Source organism: Mobula hypostoma, chromosome 24 (assembly GCF_963921235.1).
Source record: "Mobula hypostoma chromosome 24, sMobHyp1.1, whole genome shotgun sequence".
Taxonomy (NCBI): domain Eukaryota; kingdom Metazoa; phylum Chordata; class Chondrichthyes; order Myliobatiformes; family Myliobatidae; genus Mobula; species Mobula hypostoma.
The window spans coordinates 9,393,031-9,413,601 of NC_086120.1; the positions used below are offsets into that span (position 1 = coordinate 9,393,031).

General features: G+C 41.6%; 1 protein-coding gene and 1 long non-coding RNA gene across 2 annotated transcripts in view; one reads left to right on the forward strand and one right to left on the reverse strand.

The window, feature by feature from the left end:
* Nucleotides 1-8,548, forward strand: part of LOC134337347 (uncharacterized) — a 30,145-nt gene extending 21,597 nt beyond the window's left edge. Inside the window, exon 3 of the long non-coding RNA XR_010015971.1 lies at nucleotides 7,028-8,548. This is a non-coding gene — a long non-coding RNA (uncharacterized LOC134337347). The remainder of the gene's footprint in view (nucleotides 1-7,027) is intronic.
* rpl37 (ribosomal protein L37) lies at nucleotides 4,735-12,084 on the reverse strand. Its single transcript, XM_063032271.1, has 4 exons — nucleotides 11,968-12,084; nucleotides 9,329-9,464; nucleotides 8,567-8,651; nucleotides 4,735-4,853 (listed from the first exon to the last, which is right to left on the reverse strand). The coding sequence occupies exons 1-4, from the start codon at nucleotides 11,968-11,970 to the stop codon at nucleotides 4,784-4,786; spliced, it is 294 nt and encodes a 97-aa protein (XP_062888341.1). The 5' UTR covers nucleotides 11,971-12,084; the 3' UTR covers nucleotides 4,735-4,783.
* Nucleotides 12,085-20,571: the final 8,487 nt, after the last annotated feature.

Sequence of the window (20,571 nt, forward strand, 5' to 3'; positions counted from 1 at the left end):
ATAATGTCTCAACACTACTCTTGCAACATCAAGGTCGCCACCATACAGGCTATGCTCTCTTCTGGCTGCTGCCATCAGAAAGAAGGCACAGGAGTCTCAGGACCTGCACCACCGGATTCAGGAACATTTATTACCCCTCAACCGTCAGGCTCTTGAACCAGAGAGGTAACTTCACTCACCCATCACTGAACAGTTTCCAGCACCTATGGACTCACTTTCAAGGGCTCTTCATCTCATGTTTTAATATCACTAATTTGTTACCTTTTTCCCTTTCTTTTTGTATTTGCAGTTTGTTGTTATTTTATTTTCCACATCGGTCTTTGTCCATTAGTGGGGAGTGGTCTTTCATTGATTCTATTTACTGTGACTGCCCACAAGAAAATAAATCTGAGGTGACACTTTAATAATAAATTTACTTTGAACATTTCAACTTAAAATTTGCCTTATATGTTTAGAAGTTTAACAATAAAGCTACATGGGTCAACAAACTAATGGATGTGCTACTGTGAGGCAAGGGAAAACACATGTACGTGAGAGAAATCAGGAAAGCTAAAAAAGAGATACAGTGGCATGCAAAAGTTTGGGCACCCCGGTCAAAATTTCTGTTACTGTGAATAGCTAAGCGAGTAAAAGATGACCTGATTTTCCAAAAGGCATGAAGTTAAATGTGACACATTTCTTTAATACTTTAAGCAAGAAAACTTCTATTTATTTTATATATTTTTTAAAATTTATTAACTTACTTACTTATTTCCTTCCTTCCATCCATCCATCTTTTAGGGTTTCAAAATAACAAAAAAGGAAAAGGGCCCAAAGTAAAAGTTTAGGTACCCTGCATGGCAGTACTTAGTAACACCCCCTTTGGCAAGTATCACAGGCTGTAAACGTTTTTTGTAGCCAGCTAAGTCTTTCAATTCTTGTTTGGGGGATTTTCGCCCATTCTTCCTTGCAAAAGGCTTCTAATTCTGTGAGATTCTTGGGCCATCTTGCATACACTGCTCTTTTGAGGTCTGTCCACAGATTCTCGATGATGTTCAGGTCAGGGGACAGTGAGGGCCATGGCAAAACCTTCAGCTTGCGCCTCTTAAGGTAGTCCATTGTGGATTTTGAGGTGAAAAGTTCTATTCAAAAGGTTCAAAGGAACATCTAAACAAACCTGATGTATTTTGGAAACAAGTCCGGTGGACTGAAGAAGTTAAAATAGAACTTTTTGGCCCCAATGTGCAAAGGTATGCTTGGAGAAAAAAGGGTGCAGAATTTCATGAAAAAAAACACTCTCCAACTGTTAAGCACGGGGGTGGATCGATCATGCTTTGGGTTTGTGTTGCAGCCAGTGGTACGGGGAACATTTACCGGTACAGGGAAGAATGAATTCAATTAAATACCAGCAAATTCTGGAAGCAAACATCACACCCTCTGTAAAAAAGCTGAAGATGAAGAGGATGGCTTCTACAACAGGATAATGAACCTAAAAACACCTCAAAATCCACAATGGACTACCTCAAGAGGCGCAAGCTGAAGGTTTTGCCACGGTCCTCACAGTCCCCTGACCTAAACATCATCGAGAATCTGTGGATGGACCTCAAAAGAGCAGCGCATGCAAGACGGCCCAAGAATCTCACAGAACTAGAAGCCTTTTGCAAGGCAGAATGGGCGAAAATCCCCCAAACAAGAATTGAAAGACTCTTAGCTGGCTACAAACAGCATTTACAAGCTATGATATTTGCCAAAGGGGGTGTTACTAAGTACTACCATGCAGGGTGCCCAAACTTTTGCTTCGGGGTCTTTTCCATTTTTGTTATTTTGAAACTGTAAAAGATGGAAATAAGAAGTTTTCTTGCTTAAAATATTAAAGAAATGTGTCTTTAACTTTATGCCATTTGGAAATCAGTTCATCTTTTACTCGCTTAGCTATTCACAGTAACAGAAATTTTGACCATGGGTGCCCATCTTTTGCATGCCACTCTAAGGTTGTTATAGAATACAAAACAGAGAATCCCAAAGGCTTCCACGGATATAAAGAGCAAAATAGCAAGGACAAAATTGGTCCTCTTCAAAGTCAGCATGGTTGTCTGTGCATGGAGTCAAAAAAGATGGGGGGGGGCAGTATATTAAATTGATTTGTTTGTATCTGTATTTACTTGATGGTAATGGTATGATCATTAGATGCAGTGTTCCCCTGCACAAACTTGTTACTTGCCCTGTCTCATTCCACAAGAGAATTGCACACTGTCATTGGGACTTCTACACACTGATTATGGAAACTTTCCTGAACACATTTGACAAACTCTATCCCATCTAGTCCTTTTACCATATAGGAGTCCTAGTCAATATATGTAAAGTCATCTACTATCATCTTATGTTTCTTACAACAGTCTGCAATCTCTCTACATCTGTCCCTCCAAATTTTGCAGACTGTTTGGTAGAGGTCATAGATTAAGGGTGAAAGGTTACTTAAGGGGAACTTCACCCAGAGGGACACATGGAACAAGCTGCCAAGTGAATGCAGACTTAATCTCAGGACACGATGGCTGGTAGGGTCTCAGGGGCTTTGGTCCAGGTGCAGGTTGATTTACAGTTCAGCATGGACTAGATGGGATGAAGGGTCTGTTTCTGTGCTGTACTGCACCACAACTGAGAACTGGCAAGCAAAGTCTTATTTCTCAGTGCTTGAACTTCTACAAGTATCTCATTTTAATCTAGTGTGTTACTTCTCTTAACCTCTGATACAACCCTGATTCAATGATTTCAATCAGGGAAACAACGGACAGGGAAGAGGATGCAATTGTGAGTGGCAAGGAATTAAAGATTGTGACACCAGAAATTCCGAGGCTGCCATTGACCAGGGTCGACCATAGATATTGTGACCTATGTGCAAGCCAGGGTAGTACAATATGGAGAGCAAACTTTTGCCTATGCAGCAGGCTTCCCCCTCCTCTCACAACTGATAAATCCAAAGGAACCAGAGGCCGAATACAGTCTGGCATGAGCAGCATCACAGTTGCCAGTCAACATTGAACTTAATGTAGGACTTCAGCTCTGGATCTTTCCTTGGTGCTTACTCTCAAAGCCTTCTTCTCAAGTGTGTATAGCCGCAAGGCAGCAATTATTTGAGCTGAGTTTTGTCTTTGCTTTGATGAACTTCTAATCATGGCTGATGAGCCCCATCTGCCCAAAGTAATTGGTTTTAAGGTGTCAGTAACCCACCTTTGTCCCTTCTGTAAACTGTTCCACAATTACCAATAAGTAATCAGACAGAAACTGCTCTACCAGTTATTCATGGCTGACCAGAATGTACCATCAATTCTAAATCGATCTTACCTCCTTTCATTCCCATTCTTAATAAAATTCTACCTCCGTCTTAAAAAAAAATCCACTTTTCCAATACCCTTTGAAGAGCACTCCAAGGATTCATAACCCTCAGGCAAAAGCTCACCACATTCACCCATTCATTTTGGATGGGGACAATTATTTTTAAGCAGTGAACTCTGGTTCTAGATTCTCCCAAAAAGAGACAACTCTACAAAAATATCTTTTCCCCTTTTCATATAACGTCCAGTAGCAGTAATCCAGTCATGTTTAAATGCAACCAGTCAATGCTATCATATTCACCCAGTAGTGTAGAATCAAAGAAATACAAAACATGGCCAAACACAAGTATCCAACAGAAAGATCCAGAGAGCATTTTGTCCATAGTAATTCACTAAATTTCATGATATTACATAGAAACATAGAAACATAGAAAATAGGTGCAGGAGTAGGCCATTCGGCCCTTCGAGCCTGCACCGCCATTTATTATGATCATGGCTGATCATCCAACTCAGAACCCAGCCTTCCCTCCATACCCCGTGACCCCTGTAGCCACAAGGGCCATATCTAACTTCCTTTTAAACATAGCTAATGAACTGGCCTCAACAGTTTGCTGTGGCAGAGAATTCCACAGATTCACCACTCTCTGTGTGAAGAAGTTTTTCCTAACCTCGGTCCTAAAAGGCTTCCCCTCTATCCTCAAACTGTGACCCCTCGTTCTAGACCTCCCCAACATCGGGAACAATCTTCCCGCATCTAGCCTGTCCAATCCCTTTAGGATCTTATACGTTTCAATCAGATCCCCCCTCAATCTTCTAAATTCCAACGAGTACAAGCCCAGTTCATCCAGTCTTTCTTCATATGAAAGACCTGCCATCCCAGGAATCAATCTGGTGAACCTTCTTTGTACTCCCTCTATGGCAAGGATGTCTTTCCTCAGATTAGGGGACCAAAACTGCACACAATACTCCAGGTGTGGTCTCACCAAGGCCTTGTACAACTGCAGTAGTACCTCCCTGCTCCTGTACTCGAATCCTCTCGCTATAAATGCCAGCATACCGTTCGCCTTTTTCACCGCCTGCTGTACCTGCATGCCCACTTTCAATGACTGGTGTATAATGACACCCAGGTCTCGTTGCACCTCCCCTTTTCCTAATCGGCCACCATTCAGATAATAATCTGTTTTCCTATTTTTGCCACCAAAGTGGATAACTTCACATTTATCCACATTAAATTGCATCTGCCATGAGTTTGCCCACTCACCCAACCTATCCAAGTCACCCTGCATCCTCTTAGCATCCTCCTCACTGCTAACACTGCCACCCAGCTTCGTGTCATCCGCAAACTTCTTTGTCTTTTCCCCCAGACATCTTGTTTCTGAACTGATGAAAGGGACTTCTAAGCGAAATTATAGGGATGCTAAAATAACTTCACAAAGCATAGCTTTATTTGTTATTATTGATACACCAACAGTTTATGCAGTGCTGGAAGAAGCCATTGCAGCTCGCCTGGGCTTTGGAGTGGTGCCTTCACGGAATCCATTCCTGTGAGACAAAGGAAATCACTGGTTAGGACACAAAACAGTTGGTGGCCAAGATTTAATTCAAATGCCAGGATACCCCAGCTTCTCATGCAAGTATGGTGAAAACCTTACTGTTCTCAAATTTTCTGTGTATTTAAGTACATTGCCGTTTCTCTCCACACAAAAATAAGCACAAATGCAGATGCTGGAAATCTAGAGCCCGACACACGATGTGCTGGAACTTAACAGGTCAAGCAGTATCTATGGATGGGAACAGTCAACATTTTGGGCCGAAACCCCTCATCAGGACTCTCCTGATAAAGGTTTTTGGCCTATAACTCGACCGTTTACTCCTGACCTGCTGAGGTCCTCCAGCGTATTGTGTGCACTGTATTTAGTTATTACTGAACCACAGACCGGAGCTTTACTGTCATGTTAATGATTTCAAATGCAGCCTGAAATCAGTAACTAAAGTAGGCCAAAGACGAAACTTCTTTGCCACACATGATGCAAGTACCTTGCGTTTTGACCTATATAGATAGATACTTTGACTCCACAGGAAATTACAGTGTCACAGTAGCATTACAAGTGCACAAATATAAACATTAGAAGAGCAGTAGAAAGAATAAAAAAAATAAGTCACCACAAAGTTGAACAGGAGGGGGTTATCACTTCCCTGGCTATAGGTTAACTCACAATAGAGCCTAATGGCTGAGGGCAAGAATGACCTCATACAGCGCTCGTTGAAGCAGCGCAGTTGTTTTAAGTCTATTGCTAAAAGTGCTCCTCTGTTCAGCGAAGGTGGATTGTCCAGAATTGCCAGGATTTTCCGCAGGGTTCTTTGTTCTACCACAGCTGCAAGTGCGTCCAGTTTGACTGCTATAACAGAGCCAGCCTTTCTGATCAGTTTATTGAGCCCGTTGGCATCAGCTGTGTTGATGCCATTGGCCCAGCACACCATCGCATAGAAGATTCTACTGCCGACAACTGACTGGTAGAGTACGTGAAGGAGAGGCCTGCATACTCCAAAGAACCTCAGTCTCCTCAGGACCTACTAAGCTTCTGGGGATGTTAATACTGAATATAACAAATTAAAATCAGTCAACGTTAGATGAGAGGAGAGTGTTGGTAAAGTCTACAAGGTTGAACATGTGCCCATTTTAGAACTTTTTTTGTAGTTAGACAACTGCTTTTTTTTTATTTTCACAGGAGTTTAATAACCGAAGAGTTCCTCCTCATTGTTAGGTTTCCTGGTGTTTCATGTAGTCTCCACAAGGAAATAAGACAATTACACAACAATCCTACAGAATAAACAATAGGTGCAGGAGTAGGCTATTCAGCCCTTCGAGCCAGCACTGCCATTCAGTGATCATGGCTGATCATCCACAATCAGTACCCTGTTCCTGTCTTCTCCCCATATCCCTTCACTCCGCTATCTTTAAGAGCTCTATCTCTTTCTTGAAAGAATCCAGAGAATTGGCCTCCACTGCCTTCTGGGGCAGAGCATTCCACAGATCCACAACCCTCTGTGTGAAAAAGTTTTTCCTCAACTCCATTCTAAATGGCCTAACCCTTATTCTTAAACTGTGGCCTCTGGTTCTGGACTCCCCCAACATCGGGAACATGTTTCCTGCCTCCAGCGTGTCCAATTCCTTAATAATCTTGTATGTTTCAATCAGATCCCCTCTCATCCTTCTAACTTCCAGTGCATACAAGCCCAGTCTTTCAACATATGACATTCCTGCCACCCCTGGAATTGGCTACAAGGTGAAGCGAATCAATTGGGCTCAAGGACATCTTCAAGGAGTGGTGTCTCAGAAAGGCAGTGTTCATTATTAAGGACCTCCAGCACCCAGGCATGCCCTTTCTCAATGTTGCCATTGGGCAGTAGGTACAGAAGCCTGAAGGTGGTTCAGGAACAGCTTCTTCCCCTCTGCCACCCAATTCCAAAATGGACATTGAACCTTCGGACACTACCTCACTTTTTAAATTTTTTTGGGACAATTTTTAATCTATTCAATACATATACTGTAATTAATTTACTTATTTATCTATGATTATTATTTTATTTTGGTTTTTTCTTCTATATTATGTATTGCATTAAACTGCTGCTGCTAAGTTAACAAATTTCACAACATATGCTGGTGATAATAAACCTGATTCAGATTCTTCCCTATATTTTCTATATATTCCCAGTTTCTGGAAGGATTGGCAGGATCCACCCTCAAACCCACAAGGAGGCTCAAATCCCAGCAGTGTATGTGGGTCAGAGATGACCGGGGACTCAGGATGGCTGGCGTTTTACAAGATTCCCTGCGAATGCAGAGCAGTGTATATCGGTCAGATGAGACACACAGTGCAAACCCACACGAAGGAGCACAGATGGTGTACCTGGAGAAATCAGCAGTAGCAAAACGTTGCATTTGCAATGGCCATAGGACCGTCTTTGACGGCACAAAAGTACCGTGCTGCACCGATGGCTAAAGGGAGCCATTGAAATGAAACGAGAAAAATTTTTTAACAAAGATGAAGATCTCGCTCTAAGTAAGAACTGGAAGTGGATTGTAAACAAGGTGGCCCAGCAGAGACCCGACTGGATGAGGACTAACCAAGAGGGATGGATGACAAAGATATAAATACCACCACAACAGACATGCCCAGGTATCATCCCCGATGAAAAAGGCAGAGTTTGTCATCGAAACATCGGTTAAAATTGATGCCGGTACCTGGCTGAAAGCCCGATGAAGAGTTTATTCATACTGTATTTTGTTTTATAAATCAGTTTATGTATTCTACAGAACAATTATTCCATTTTTGTACTATTTTATGCATATTAACCTAAACTGCTCACAGCCCGTATTCTACAGTCCTACCAGACTACATAAAACATTTCAAATTCCTTACGGGATTAAAGATCAGCTTGCATTTATGAACTTTATTTTTATATTCGCAGATGAAAACATTTAACTAGACTTTTCTGTTCACAATGTTAAACCTCTAAAATGAACCCCGTACCAGCTCTGCCTCTTTACTACTGTTTAGTAACATAACAGTTACAGATTTTTGTATTGGTAATGCCAGATATGCATTACTCCAGTGGGCACCCAAGGTAGTTCTCCCATCTCTGGAGACAGGAATTTAAAATGAAAGTCTAACATTAAAGACAGAAAGAGCACTGTGATATAAACTGCAACCACTACTAATTTCTTAAACCCAAAATCACTGATAACATTGACATTTTAATCAACAATTTGGCCCATGCTACCTCAGCACTGTGACTCATATTTACTCCCCTACCCCAAGTCATAAAACAGCACAGTTTTCTTCTCCTATCTGGAACTGTCACCTCACTGTAAGGTAAATGTACAGCATTACACCAATAGACCCAAAGCACAACATCACTGATACACTCCTGGGGGTATATATATTTATTTCTGCTGCATCGGATTCAGAGTAACAATTAATTTGTTCTCTTTTACACTTTACTGTTATATTATTTTGTACTCATTTATTGCTATTTATTTATATCTGCATTTGCAGAGTTTGTTTACAGTTACTGTTCTACAGATCTGCTAAGTTCTCAGTGTTGTATGTGATGACATGCATATACTCTGATAATAAATTTTACTTCAAGCTTTGAACTTGTCTACTAATTGAACAATCTTGAATCATGACCACTAGATAGTTTCCATGTACTATGAGCTACAGTTAACCTTCCATCAGAGTGCCCCTTACCGGAATCTCCGAAACACCACCTTCAGGTGCCTCATGCGACCTGTGCCAGTTGTGTTTCTCCTTTTGGCTTTCACACTCCAGTTATCTACAAAACAGACAGAAAGGTAACTACCGGCTCTTCAGCAAAATGAGTATTTACCATGAAATAAAAGAACACTGGCCTTCAGAATGACTGACCAAGCACTCACTGTCTTCCAGCTACTTTCACATCACTAAATATATAGCTATTAAAATCAGACCAATCCAGGTAGTAAGGCTTTCTTCCCCACAACGTGGTTAAGGGAAACAGAACTGAGATCTTCAGGCAATGGTGGCATGAAGAGCGCAAGATTTTCACCCTATGGAAACCACTTAAGGATTTGTTAACCATCATGAAGCCAGCCCATAAATTTCATGAAAATTTACTTCATCTTTAATTCAAGAAGAAATTGAAGGAATTGGAAAGCCAGGAATAGAATTGAAGTTGGTAACTTCACCTGCATGAATCTGATAAGCCAAATTAAACGCTCTCCATGCTACAAATATTTGGACAATTATGTTAAATATTGTACCAACCAAAACTTCCCTTGTGGTTACAAACTAATACTCTCCTCTTTTGCATATTATTACTACTGTTGAACATGACAAATGTCTTAAAGCTTCACCCAAAAAGTCAATCATACTAAAGCCATGAAAATGGTGTTAGCAAATAAACTGACCAGAGGGCATCCAAACAGAAGCTAATCATAGCCACTTACGAGAATTAGCAACAAAGATACTTACACTTCCTCTTTCTCTTGGCAGGATAGGCACATTTACCACAGGTAGATTTCTGTAGGTGAAATGCTTTTGCCCCACACCGTCGGCAAAGAGTGTGAGTCTTGTTCCGCCTCTTACCAAATGACGATGTTCCCTTCGTCTGAAAGAAGGATAATAAAGACAATGAATCCGACTTACAGGCATTAATTATTTTAAACTAGCTCCTCAATCATCCAGTGTGCAAGATAAATCCAACATTAGCCGACTGGAAGCTGGACATAAAAACAGATTTCTCACTTCAAACTACACATAAACAGCAATATAACCTGTAATCGCCAATGCTTAACAGTTGTCCAGCAGCATGTTCAAGACACTCCCAAGGTGGTATAACGTGGTCTTCACTTACTAGCTGCCTAACGTGGCCAAAGTGTGGAAGCTGCAACTGGGAATACAAAGCTTCTGCTTTAACCCCACATTCAATCTCGAGTTGTACAATTGCTTTAATTAGACAACTTTCTGCTCACTTCATGCCTGGGCATTTGTGGCCATCTGGATGCTGCGTGTAATGCAATTAAACAAAACAGTTAATTAGCCTATAAGGTATCAAGTTGCTGAAGTGGATGGTCAGGAAAATCAAATTGTATGGGAACACAGAATGGTTGTTTGAATGATCCATGATGTGGCAGATGGAACATTATTCAGAAAGATATGTGGTCAAAAATTTGTAAAGAGGGCTGTTTAAGCAATTGATTTAAACGTTACTGTTTAGATGTATCTGGGTGTTGCTATCCAGCAAGCAACTAGGAATTCAAGTAGCATGTTAACTTTTGGCATGAGGACTGGAGTACAAAATTAAACGTGTCTTACTGCAGTTACTTAGGCCATGGAATATCACCCACAAGTCTCGTGTGCTGCCCAAAGACACTCGTGATAGAGGCAATTTACAAGCTTTATTCTGATGCTAAACAAAGCTTTGTTTCCGCAGATTTGGACACCAAATGCAACTCTGATTAAACTTCAGGTTCCACTTTGTTACGGTTTCTATTTTCTAATGTCAATTAGTTTTGGTAAACAAAAGACACAAAAGGCCCCAAATGCTGGAATCTGGAGCAATAAATTGTTGGAAGTCGTCAGCAGATCAGGCAGCATCTGATGCGGGATTCCGACATAAAACACCAAGCATTCTCTCCCTTCCCCCCCAGATGCTGTCCACATGGCTGAGTTCTTTAGGAAAATTGTTTGCTGGTGTCAAGCTGGTACATGTGGGTGTTCTTATTTTATTTATATTATAAAGTAACTTGCACAAAATTATGTCAAAATGTAAACAATCAAAGCATTCATTAGGACAATGAACTAAGGCAGTCACTAGCTTTCGTGCAGGAACATGTGCACTGAAACAAGCATAATTAAAACCCACTTCCTATATGAATAATATTACACATTTATCAACATCTGAAAAACCAGTCTGGGTAATTGTTTTTTATACTGGGTATGCTCTCTTCTGAAAGATTCAATCTAAATATTCTAATATTTTTCTGGATGTGGTTTGGCAATACTTTTCCTGTTATGTCACATTACTGACCCTCCATAACATCCTGGACTGCAAACCAAAGTGGTCTGCCATAATCTTAGATGAAGGGTTCCCAACTTGGGTCCACAGGCCTCTTGCTTGGCCCATGGCAACAAAAAAGGTGTCTGGGAACCCCCATCCTTGATCCTACAACTATAACAAAAAATCAGAAAATACTGCATCTGGAAGCACGGAGACAGAAACTGAGCTGACACTTCAGATTAATAAACTTTCATCAGATGTAACATTAAGTTTCTGTCAACAATGATGTAGGTTGAGTTGTAAACCTACTGCAGTTTCTAATTAGAATTCAGATTTTATTTGATCAATAATCAGCTAGAATTATGTCTATTATTGCCAATTGTACCAAGGTACAGTGAAAATCTTTGTTTTACATGCCATCAATGCAAATCAATTCATCGCGGTCTAGTAATACGAGGGACGCAACAACAAAATCCAGAATATCGTGCTAGTTACAGAGAAATTACAGTGCAGACAGATAATAAGGTTCAAGGCCTTGGAGCGAGACTGAAGCCAAAAGCTCATCTGATTGCTCTACAGCCCTTTAACAGCGGAATAGAAGCTTCCCTTAAACCTGGGGGGTGCTTTCACAAACAACGGATTGTCTAAAATCGATTACAGATTGAGGTTAGACTACACTTTAGCAAGAAATAATATGAACGAAGGGAGATGGAAGTGGAGGAGGAAAGAGATGAATGGACGATTTACCCAGCAGACTAGAAATGCTCCGTGGCATTTAATCCAGAGACTGCAGACTGTACCCTGCACCCTGGAACATTTACCCTGCCTGATACGGCCGAGTTTGTGCGAAACAGTCAACTCACAGAGCCACTGCCAGCGAGAAGACTAACGCGCTTCGGCTCGATCCGTACGGCGACGGTGATGGGAGACCCGACCGCGGCCTAACTCCCCAACCCTCATCACATCAACACATCCCGCCGTCTCCGTCATATAAGCACAATAAATTAACCGACGTGCGTTAAGAGTTAAGGAGCCGCCAGAGGATAGCTGTCGGTCACATCCCGGCGGAGGATGGACGCGGATAATCAGCCCGGGCCACCACTTCACTCACCATTTTGCCTGCGCGCCCGAAAGACCGGAAGTCTCTTGACAAGGCCTTCTTATACCCTGATACCGGAAGTGATTCTTAGCGCCGCTGATCCTGGTTTCAAATCTGTCGCTGCGGAACTTGAGACCAAATAATAGTTCCGGACATTTGACGTTCCTACTCCGTTTCTTCGGGCCCTTCTCAGAGAGAAATCAGAACAGCGTGCGTGTAACTTCGCAGAACAGCGTAGTTTTAGTTGAGAGAGAACTGACTTCATAATCCCTGCTTCCCTTCTTCCAACAGGATTCCTCCAACTGCAGTCTTGAGAATTATTTTTTTCCAAAATTAAAAACAAAGTACTGGAAATGCTCAGCAGCTCAGGCAGCATTGGTGGAGATAGAAAAGGGAGAAGGGCCAAAAAGCTTCCCTCTGGAGCAAAACACCAACTCTCGGAGGAATTCAGCGGATCCAGCAACACCTATGGAGGCAGAGGGGTGGCCGGTGTTTCAGATTCACAACCTGCACCAGGAATTGACTTGAGCGGATTTTAAGATGCAGCAAAAGGGGGAGAAAAGATGGAGAGGAGATGTGGAAGGTAAAACTAAACACCATTCTTATATTGTTCTAACGTTGGTGCAAATATCTCTACCAAGGCCCCGGTAATTTCTTCAAAAGCTTCACACGATACACTTGATCAGGCCTGGGAATTTATTCACTTTGATGTGCTTTAACACCACCAGCACCTCTCGTTTTCTAATGTAGTTGTGTTTAAACACATAACTGTTCGTGTCGTTCACTTCTTAACCTCTATAATCTTCTCCGCAGTACAGTAAATACAAATGAGAAATACTGTATTCATCTAACTTTTTGCTGTCTTCATCTCCTGCAGCCCCACACATAGATGACCACATTGATCCTTAAGGGGACCGATAATCTCCGTAGTTACCCTTTTGATTTTTATATACTTGTAGAGGCTCTTAGAATTATTCACCAAAGCTACCTCATGTCCCCATCTTGCCCTCCTGTTTCCCCTCTTCATACACTCTTACATCTCTGACATTCCTCAGTAGGTGCTTGTGCCTCCCATATGTCCGTATTTTTTTCCTAACCTGAGCTGCAATATCCCTCTGCTGGTAAGAGGTGGAATTACATCTTTAGAAAGAGGTGGCAGGGCCAGAGAATGTTGAATCTTTGTGGGAGGAATTAAGAAACTGCAAGGGTAAAAAAAAATTATGGGAATCATATATGGGCCGCCAAACAGTAGCCCAGAAGTGGGGTTGATTGTAAAGGGAGCTGGAATAGGCATGTAATAAGGGTAATGCCACATTTGTAATTAGGGACTTCAATATGCAAGAGGATTAGGAAAATCAGGTTGGTGTCAGATCGCAAGTGAAATAATTTGTTGAATGCCTACAAGTTGGCTTTTAGAGTAGCTTGTGCCTGAGCCTACTCAGGGAAAACCCATCTTAGATTGGGTGCTGTGTAATAATCCAGATTTTATTAGGGAGCTTAAGGTAAAGGAACCCTTAGGATACCATGATCATAATATGATTGAATTCATACTGCAATCTGAGAGGGAGAAGCATAACTCACATGTATCAGTATCGCAATGGAATAAAGGGAATTACAGAGGCATGAGAGAGGAGCTTGCCTGGGTGTTTTGAAGGGGGATACTGACGGGAATGACAACAGAGCAGAGGCACGGGATAGACATATCCCACAGAAGAAGTTGTTGTCAAATGGCAGGGGTAGGCAACCATGGCTGACAAGGGAAGTTAAGGACTGCGTAAAAGCCAAGGAAAGGGCATATAAGGCCACAAAAGTGAGTGGGAAGTTGGGTGATTGGAACGTTTTAAAATGGCAACTAAAAAGCCATAAGAAAGGAAAAGATGAACTATGAAGACAAGCTAGCCGAAAATATTAAGCAGATTACTAAAAGATTTTTTCAGTTATATAAAGAATAAAAGAGAGGTGAGAGTTATATTGGACCACTGGAAAATGATCCTGGTGAGGAAGTTGATAAAGTTTAAGGGTGTTGGGGAAGTAAGAAATGATTCTCTGATTCTGGTAAATAGCAGGTTAAAATTAGGTGCCAGCTTGCGTTTGCTCTCTTCTGTGAAAAGTTGGAGAGACTGTTCTTGACTAAAAAAACTGCCTTCAGTGTTTTTTTTTAACAATTCACAGCTGTCCCTTTGAGAACAATCTGTGGGCTGTATTCACACATGCTGCATACATCATGTCTTATGAGTTCACATATTGATCTATGTTTCCACCTTTGTCTGTTCAAGTTTTACGGATAGGGCAAGAATTTGTCTGTAATTAAAACCAGTAATTTAGTGGACTGTCTTATCAAAGTAATTGGGTTTCACTCTAACTGACCTTGATATACCATTGTAACTGAGTGTTCTTTGTCTGCTGATTCTATATATTATAGCATTTCTGTTCTAAAATCAGAAAGCTCATCTGAGCCTCTAAGAGAGAGAGAGAGAAAGAGTCTCTGTCTAACTGGTTCCGAGTCTTTCTCGCCAGCTGAACTGAGCACAATAAACTGGTGAAGAGGTTAAAGTAATAACTGTGTGATGTGATTATTGGTCCGGCAACTTTTTTAAGTTTACAAAGTAATGGGGGACAAAGAATTGGCAAATGAACTTAATGAGTACTTTGCATTAATCTTCACTGTGGAGGACACTAGCTGTGTGCCAGAGGTTCGTGAGTGTCAGGGAGCAGAAGTGAGGGCCATTGCTATTACAAAGGAAAAAGTGCTAGGCAAACTCAAAGGTCTTCAGGTGGATAAGTCACCTGGACCAGATGGACTACATCCCAGAGTCCTGAGAGACGTTGCTGAAGAGATAGCAGATGTATTGGTTATGATCTTTAAAGAATCAGTTGATTTTGGCATGGTTTCAGAGGAATGGAAAATTGCAAATGTCACCCCTCCCTTTAAGAAAGGAGGAAGGCAAAAGAAAGGAAACTATAGGCTACACACATCGAAGTTGCTGGTGAAAGCAGCAGGCCAGGCAGCATCTCTAGGAAGAAGTGCAGTCGACGTATCAGGCCGAGACCTTTCGTCAGGACTAACTGAAGGAAGAGTGAGTAAGAGATTTGAAAGTTGGAGGGGGAGGGGGAGATCCAAAATGATAGGAGAAGACAGGAGAGGGAGGGATGGAGCCAAGAGCTGGACAGGTGATTGGCAAAAGGGATACGAGAGGATCATGGGACAGGAGGTCCGGGAAGAAAGACAAGGTGGGGGGGGGGACCCAGAGTATGGGCAAGGGGTATATTCAGAGGGACAGAGGGAGAAAAAGGAGAGTGAGAGAAAGAATGTGTGTATAAAAATAAGTAACAGCTGGGGTACGAGGGGGAGGTGGGGCATTAGCGGAAGTTAGAGAAGTCGATGTTCATGCCATCAGGTTGGAGGCTACCCAGACGGAATATAAGGTGTTGTTCCTCCAACCTGAGTGTGGCTTCATCTTTACAGTAGAGGAGGCCGTGGATAGACGTGTCAGAATGGGAATGGAATGTGGAATTAAAATGTGTGGCCACTGGGAGATCCTGCTTTCTCTGGCAGACAGAGCGTAGATGTTCAGCAAAGTGGTTTCCCAGTCTGCGTCGGGTCTCACCAATATATAAAAGGCCACATCGGGAGCATCGGACGCAGTATATCACCCCAGCCGACTCACAGGTGAAGTGTCGCCTCACTTGGAAGAACTGTTTGGGGCCCTGAATGATGGTAAGGGAGGAAGTGTAAGGGCATGTGTAGCACTTGTTCCGCTTACACGGATAAGTGCCAGGAGGGAGATCAGTGGGGAGGGATGGGGGGGACAAATGGACGAGGGAGTCACGTAGGGAGCGATCCCTGCAGAAAGCAGAGGGGGGGGGAGGGAAAGATGTGCTTAGTGGTGGGATCCCGTTGGAGGTGGCGGAAGTTACGGAGAATAATATGTTGGACCCGGAGGCTGGTGGGGTGGTAGGTGAGGACCTATATATAAACTATAGGCTAGTTAGCCTAACCTCAGTGGCTGGGAAATTGTTGGAGTCCATTATTAAGGATGAGGTTTTGGGGTACTTGGAGACTAATGATAAAAAAGTCAAAGTCAGCATGGTTTCTGTGAATGGAAATCTTGCCTAAAAAATCTGCGAAAGTTCTTCAAGGAAGTAACAAGCAGTGTGGACAAAGGAGAGGCAGTGGATGTCATTTACTTGGATTTTCAGAAGTCATTTGATAAGGTCCCATTTGAGGCTGCTTAACAGTATAAAATCCCATGGCAATACAGGAAAGATACTGTCATGGATTGAGGAATGGCTAACAGGCGGGAGACAGCGAGTGCGAATAAAGGAGGCCTTGTCTGGTCGGCTGCCAGTGACTAGTGGTGTTCTTCAGGGGTCAGTATTGGGACCACTACTTTTCACGTTGTTTGTCAATGATTTAGATAGTGGAATTGTGGCAAAGTTTGCAGATGATACAAAGATAGGTAGAGGGGTAGGTAGTGCTGAGGAAGCAATATGATTGCAGAAGGACTTAGACAAATTGGAAGATTGGGCAAAAAAGTGCAGATGTAATACAGTGTTGGGAAATGTATGATAATGCATTTTGACAAAAGGAACAAAAGTGGAGACTATTATCTAAATGGGGAGAAAATTCAAACATCAGAGGTACAGAGGGACTTTGGAGTCTTTGTGCAGGTCTTCCAGAAGGTTAACTTGCAGGTTGAGTCTGTTGTAGAGAAGACTGATGCAATATTGGCATTCATTTCGAGGGGAATAGAATATGAAAGCGAGGAGATAATGCTGAGGCTTTTTAAGACACTAGTCAGGCTGCATTTGGAGTATTGTTAAGAGCTTTGGGTCCCATATCTCAGAAATGATGTGCTGTCATTGGAGAGAGTTCAGAGGAGATTCATGAGGATGATTCCATGATTGAAGGAGTTAACGTATGAGGAGTGTTTGGCAGCTTTGGGGCTGTACTCACAGGAATTTAGAAGAATGCAAGGTGGGTGGGGGGGAATCTCATTGGAACATATGGAATGTTGAAAGGACTAGATAGGGTGGGTGTGGAGAGGATGTTTCCTATGGTGGGGATATCCAGAACTACAGGGTACAACCTCAAAATTGAGAGAGTGACCCTTCAGAACAGAGGTAAGGAGGAATATTTTTTAGCCAGAGAGTAGTGAATGTGTGGAATGCTCTGCCACAGACAGCTGTGGAGGCCAAGACCATGGGCTTATTTAAAGCGAAAGTTGACAGTTTTCTGATTGGTCATGGCGAGAAAGCAGGTGTATGTGGTTGAATGGGATCCAGGATCAGCCATTATGAACTGGTGTAGCAGACTCGATGGGCTGAATGGCTTAATTCTGCTCCTATGTCTTCTGGTCTTATTCAGGGTTCCCTAATTCTGTCACGTTTGCCCTTCACTCCCTCAGGAACTTGTTGACCCATCTTTTCCTGTCTCACTTTTTAAAACCTTCCTACTTGCCAGCTGTCCCTTTACCTGCCCTTCCCAATCTACCTCTGCAAATTCCAGTCAAATGTCTTCAGAATTGGCCTTGACCCAATTCTGGACTTTAATTCATGTACTAGTCCTATCTTTTTCCATGGCGATTTTAAAATTAAGAAGATTATTCTCATTAGCCCCAAAGTGTTCCCCCTCCCAGATACTTTAGTCATTTGCCCTGCCTGAATACCCAACAGGAGGTTCAGTGTAAGACCATCTAGATATTGTTTCCTTCTTTTTCAATATTTTTATTGATAGTATATAAATTCCATGAATACAAATACACAATTCATAAGGATAGAAGTAAATAATACAAATTACATTACGTTTAAATCACAGTAACCCATATTCCAAATCAATCATGTAGAAAAAAAGATTGAATTATGAAATGAAATAGCATAAAATAATTGTATTTTATTAAAAAGATCTACCTCCCCCTACCAAAATGAGCTGGTTGGTAAAAAAAAAGAAGAAAAAAGAAAAATACCGTACCATATGAAATTATAATAATAATGGCTCAGATCCATACTTTAATAACAGTTCAAAGATTGTGAAAGTAATTCAGAAAGGGTCCCCATAACATTTGAAAATCATGTTTAGAATCAGAAATCGACTTCTCTAGATCAAGGCACGACATAACGACAGATAGCCATTGAACATGCGTGGGCGGGGCAGCCTCCTTCCACTTGAGCAAGGTCACCCTCCTGGCCATAAGAGACATAAAAGCCAATATCCGCAAACTAAATGGCTTCAATTTTGTTGCACTATCCTCAACAATACCAAACAAGGCAGTCGAAGGATTGGGCTTAAAGCTGACATTGAAAAGTGCAGAAAACGTTTGAAATACATCTTTCCAGAATTTTTCAAGGCTCGGACATGTCCAAAACATATGAGTTAGTGTGGCCACTCCATTAGTACATCTATCACAGTAAGGGGAATTATCTGTGTAGAAATGAGAAAGCTTGTCTTTAGACATATGAACTCTATGTACCACTTTGAAGTGTAATAAAGAATGACAAGCACATAATGATGAAGAATTAATCAATTTTAAAGAAGCCTTTTTCCTTCCCAACAGTAGACCATAAATGTAAGATATTGAACTGTTATCAAAGGGTTTCAGATTAAAAATTGTATCTATTATATTCTTATCTGGACTTGTAGGAAATGTAGGTAATTGAGATCTTAAAAAATCTCTACTCTGTAAGTATCGAAAAAAGTGAGTGTTGGAAAGGTTAAATTTCATTGAAAGTTGCACAAAAGAATAGAGATTCCCTCCATCAATCAAATCCTGAAATCATTTAATACCTAATCTATCCCATTCTTTAAAAGGTAAGTCAATTAAAGATAGTTTTAAAAAAAAATTAGAAAATATGGGACTTGAGAGGGAGAATCTCAATAAACCAAAATGTTTTCTAAACTGTAACCAAATCCTCAATGTATGTTTAACCACCACATTGACAATTAGTTTATTTAAAGATAAAGGAAGCGAGGATCCAAGTAAAGAAATAATGGAAAATTTTGTAACAGAGTTGACTTCCACAGAAACCCATGTAAGACAATTCTGTGGTTAATGAAATATATCCAGAATGTAATATTACGTATATTAACTGCCCAATAATATAATCTGAAATTGGGTAAGGCAAGTCCTCTGTTCTGTTTGGTTTTTTGAAGGTGAGCTTTATTTATACGAGGTTTTTTATTCTTCCATATATAGGAAGAAAGAATTGAATACAGGGAGTCAAAAAAAGATTTGGGAATAAAAACAGGCACAGCTTGAAAAAGGTATATAAATTTAGGTAAGATATTCATTTTAATAGAATTGATTCGGCCAATCAGTGATAAAGAGAGAGGCAACCAACTAGAAAGTGCTTTTTTCATTTTCATTTTTAGATCTTTTTATTAATTATTATTGAAAATCAACAACAAAGAAATGCATTGAAGTAATCAAGTCAACATATCAATATGTACAATAAGAGTTAAACTATCAACCAAGCTAAACAATATTTAGGTGTCCCCCGCTTTTCGAACGTTCGCTTTACTCACTGTTACGAAAGACCTACCCTGTTTTCGCTAACAGAAGGTGTTTTCACTGTTACGAAGAAAATGAGCGCGTGAAAAAAAATCAGTGCGCAATAAAAAAAATCAGCGCGTGCCCCGAGCAGTCACTCTCCCCGGGATTCGGAACTGCATTCTAGCTGGCATTGCTTTAACACATGCCTGTGAGCAGCCGTTAGCAAGATGAATTCTAAGGTATCGGAAAAGCCTAAAAGAGCTTGTCAGAGTGTTACACTTAGCGTAAAACTAGACATAATTCAGCGTTTTGATCGTGGTGAACGAAGTTAGGACAAAATGAGTTTGGCTTGTGGAAGTTGAGGAAGATGATGTTGAAGAAGTTTTGGCATCCCATGACCAAGAACTGATAGATGAAGAGCTGATGCAATTGGAAGAGGAAAGGATAACAATCGAAACCAAATGAGTAATGATAAAGTACGACTTTAATTTTGAAAGGGTACGTCAGTTTGGGCATATTTGCAAGATGGTTTGAGTCCTTACGAAGAACTGTATGATAGAAAAATGCGCATGGCTCAACAGTCTAGCAAGCCTTCCACATCAGCCACAACAGACGATGAACCTCGACCTTTGACATCAAGGCAGGCAGAGATAGAAGAAGATGACCTGCCTGCCCTGATCGACGATGAGATGACACCCCAGTGTCCCACCACTCCAGCCCCCGGGCTGCAGACACATACCGATTCGCGGAGAATACAGTGGTAGCCGGGAGGCACACAGTGCATCTTTAAGAAAAAAGCCGAAATAAACATGCTAATTAATTAGGTGCCGCCCAGCACGTAATTGTCAGCCCAGATCAGTGCCGATTGCATTGCCTCTGATCTGGGCTGACAATTACGTGTTGGGCAGCACCTAATTAATTACGTTGTTTATTTCGGCTTTTTTCTTAAAGATGTGCTGGATGCGTCCCGGCTACCGCTGGACCCCTGCTTGCTTCGCGGATCGGTATCGGTCGGTGGCCTGGAGGGTGGGGGCCACTGCACCACCCCAATCTCCGACGACTCAGCCTAACACACCATCATCAGTGTGCTCAGCGCCGTCCCAATTCCGGTAAGTGATACTACACT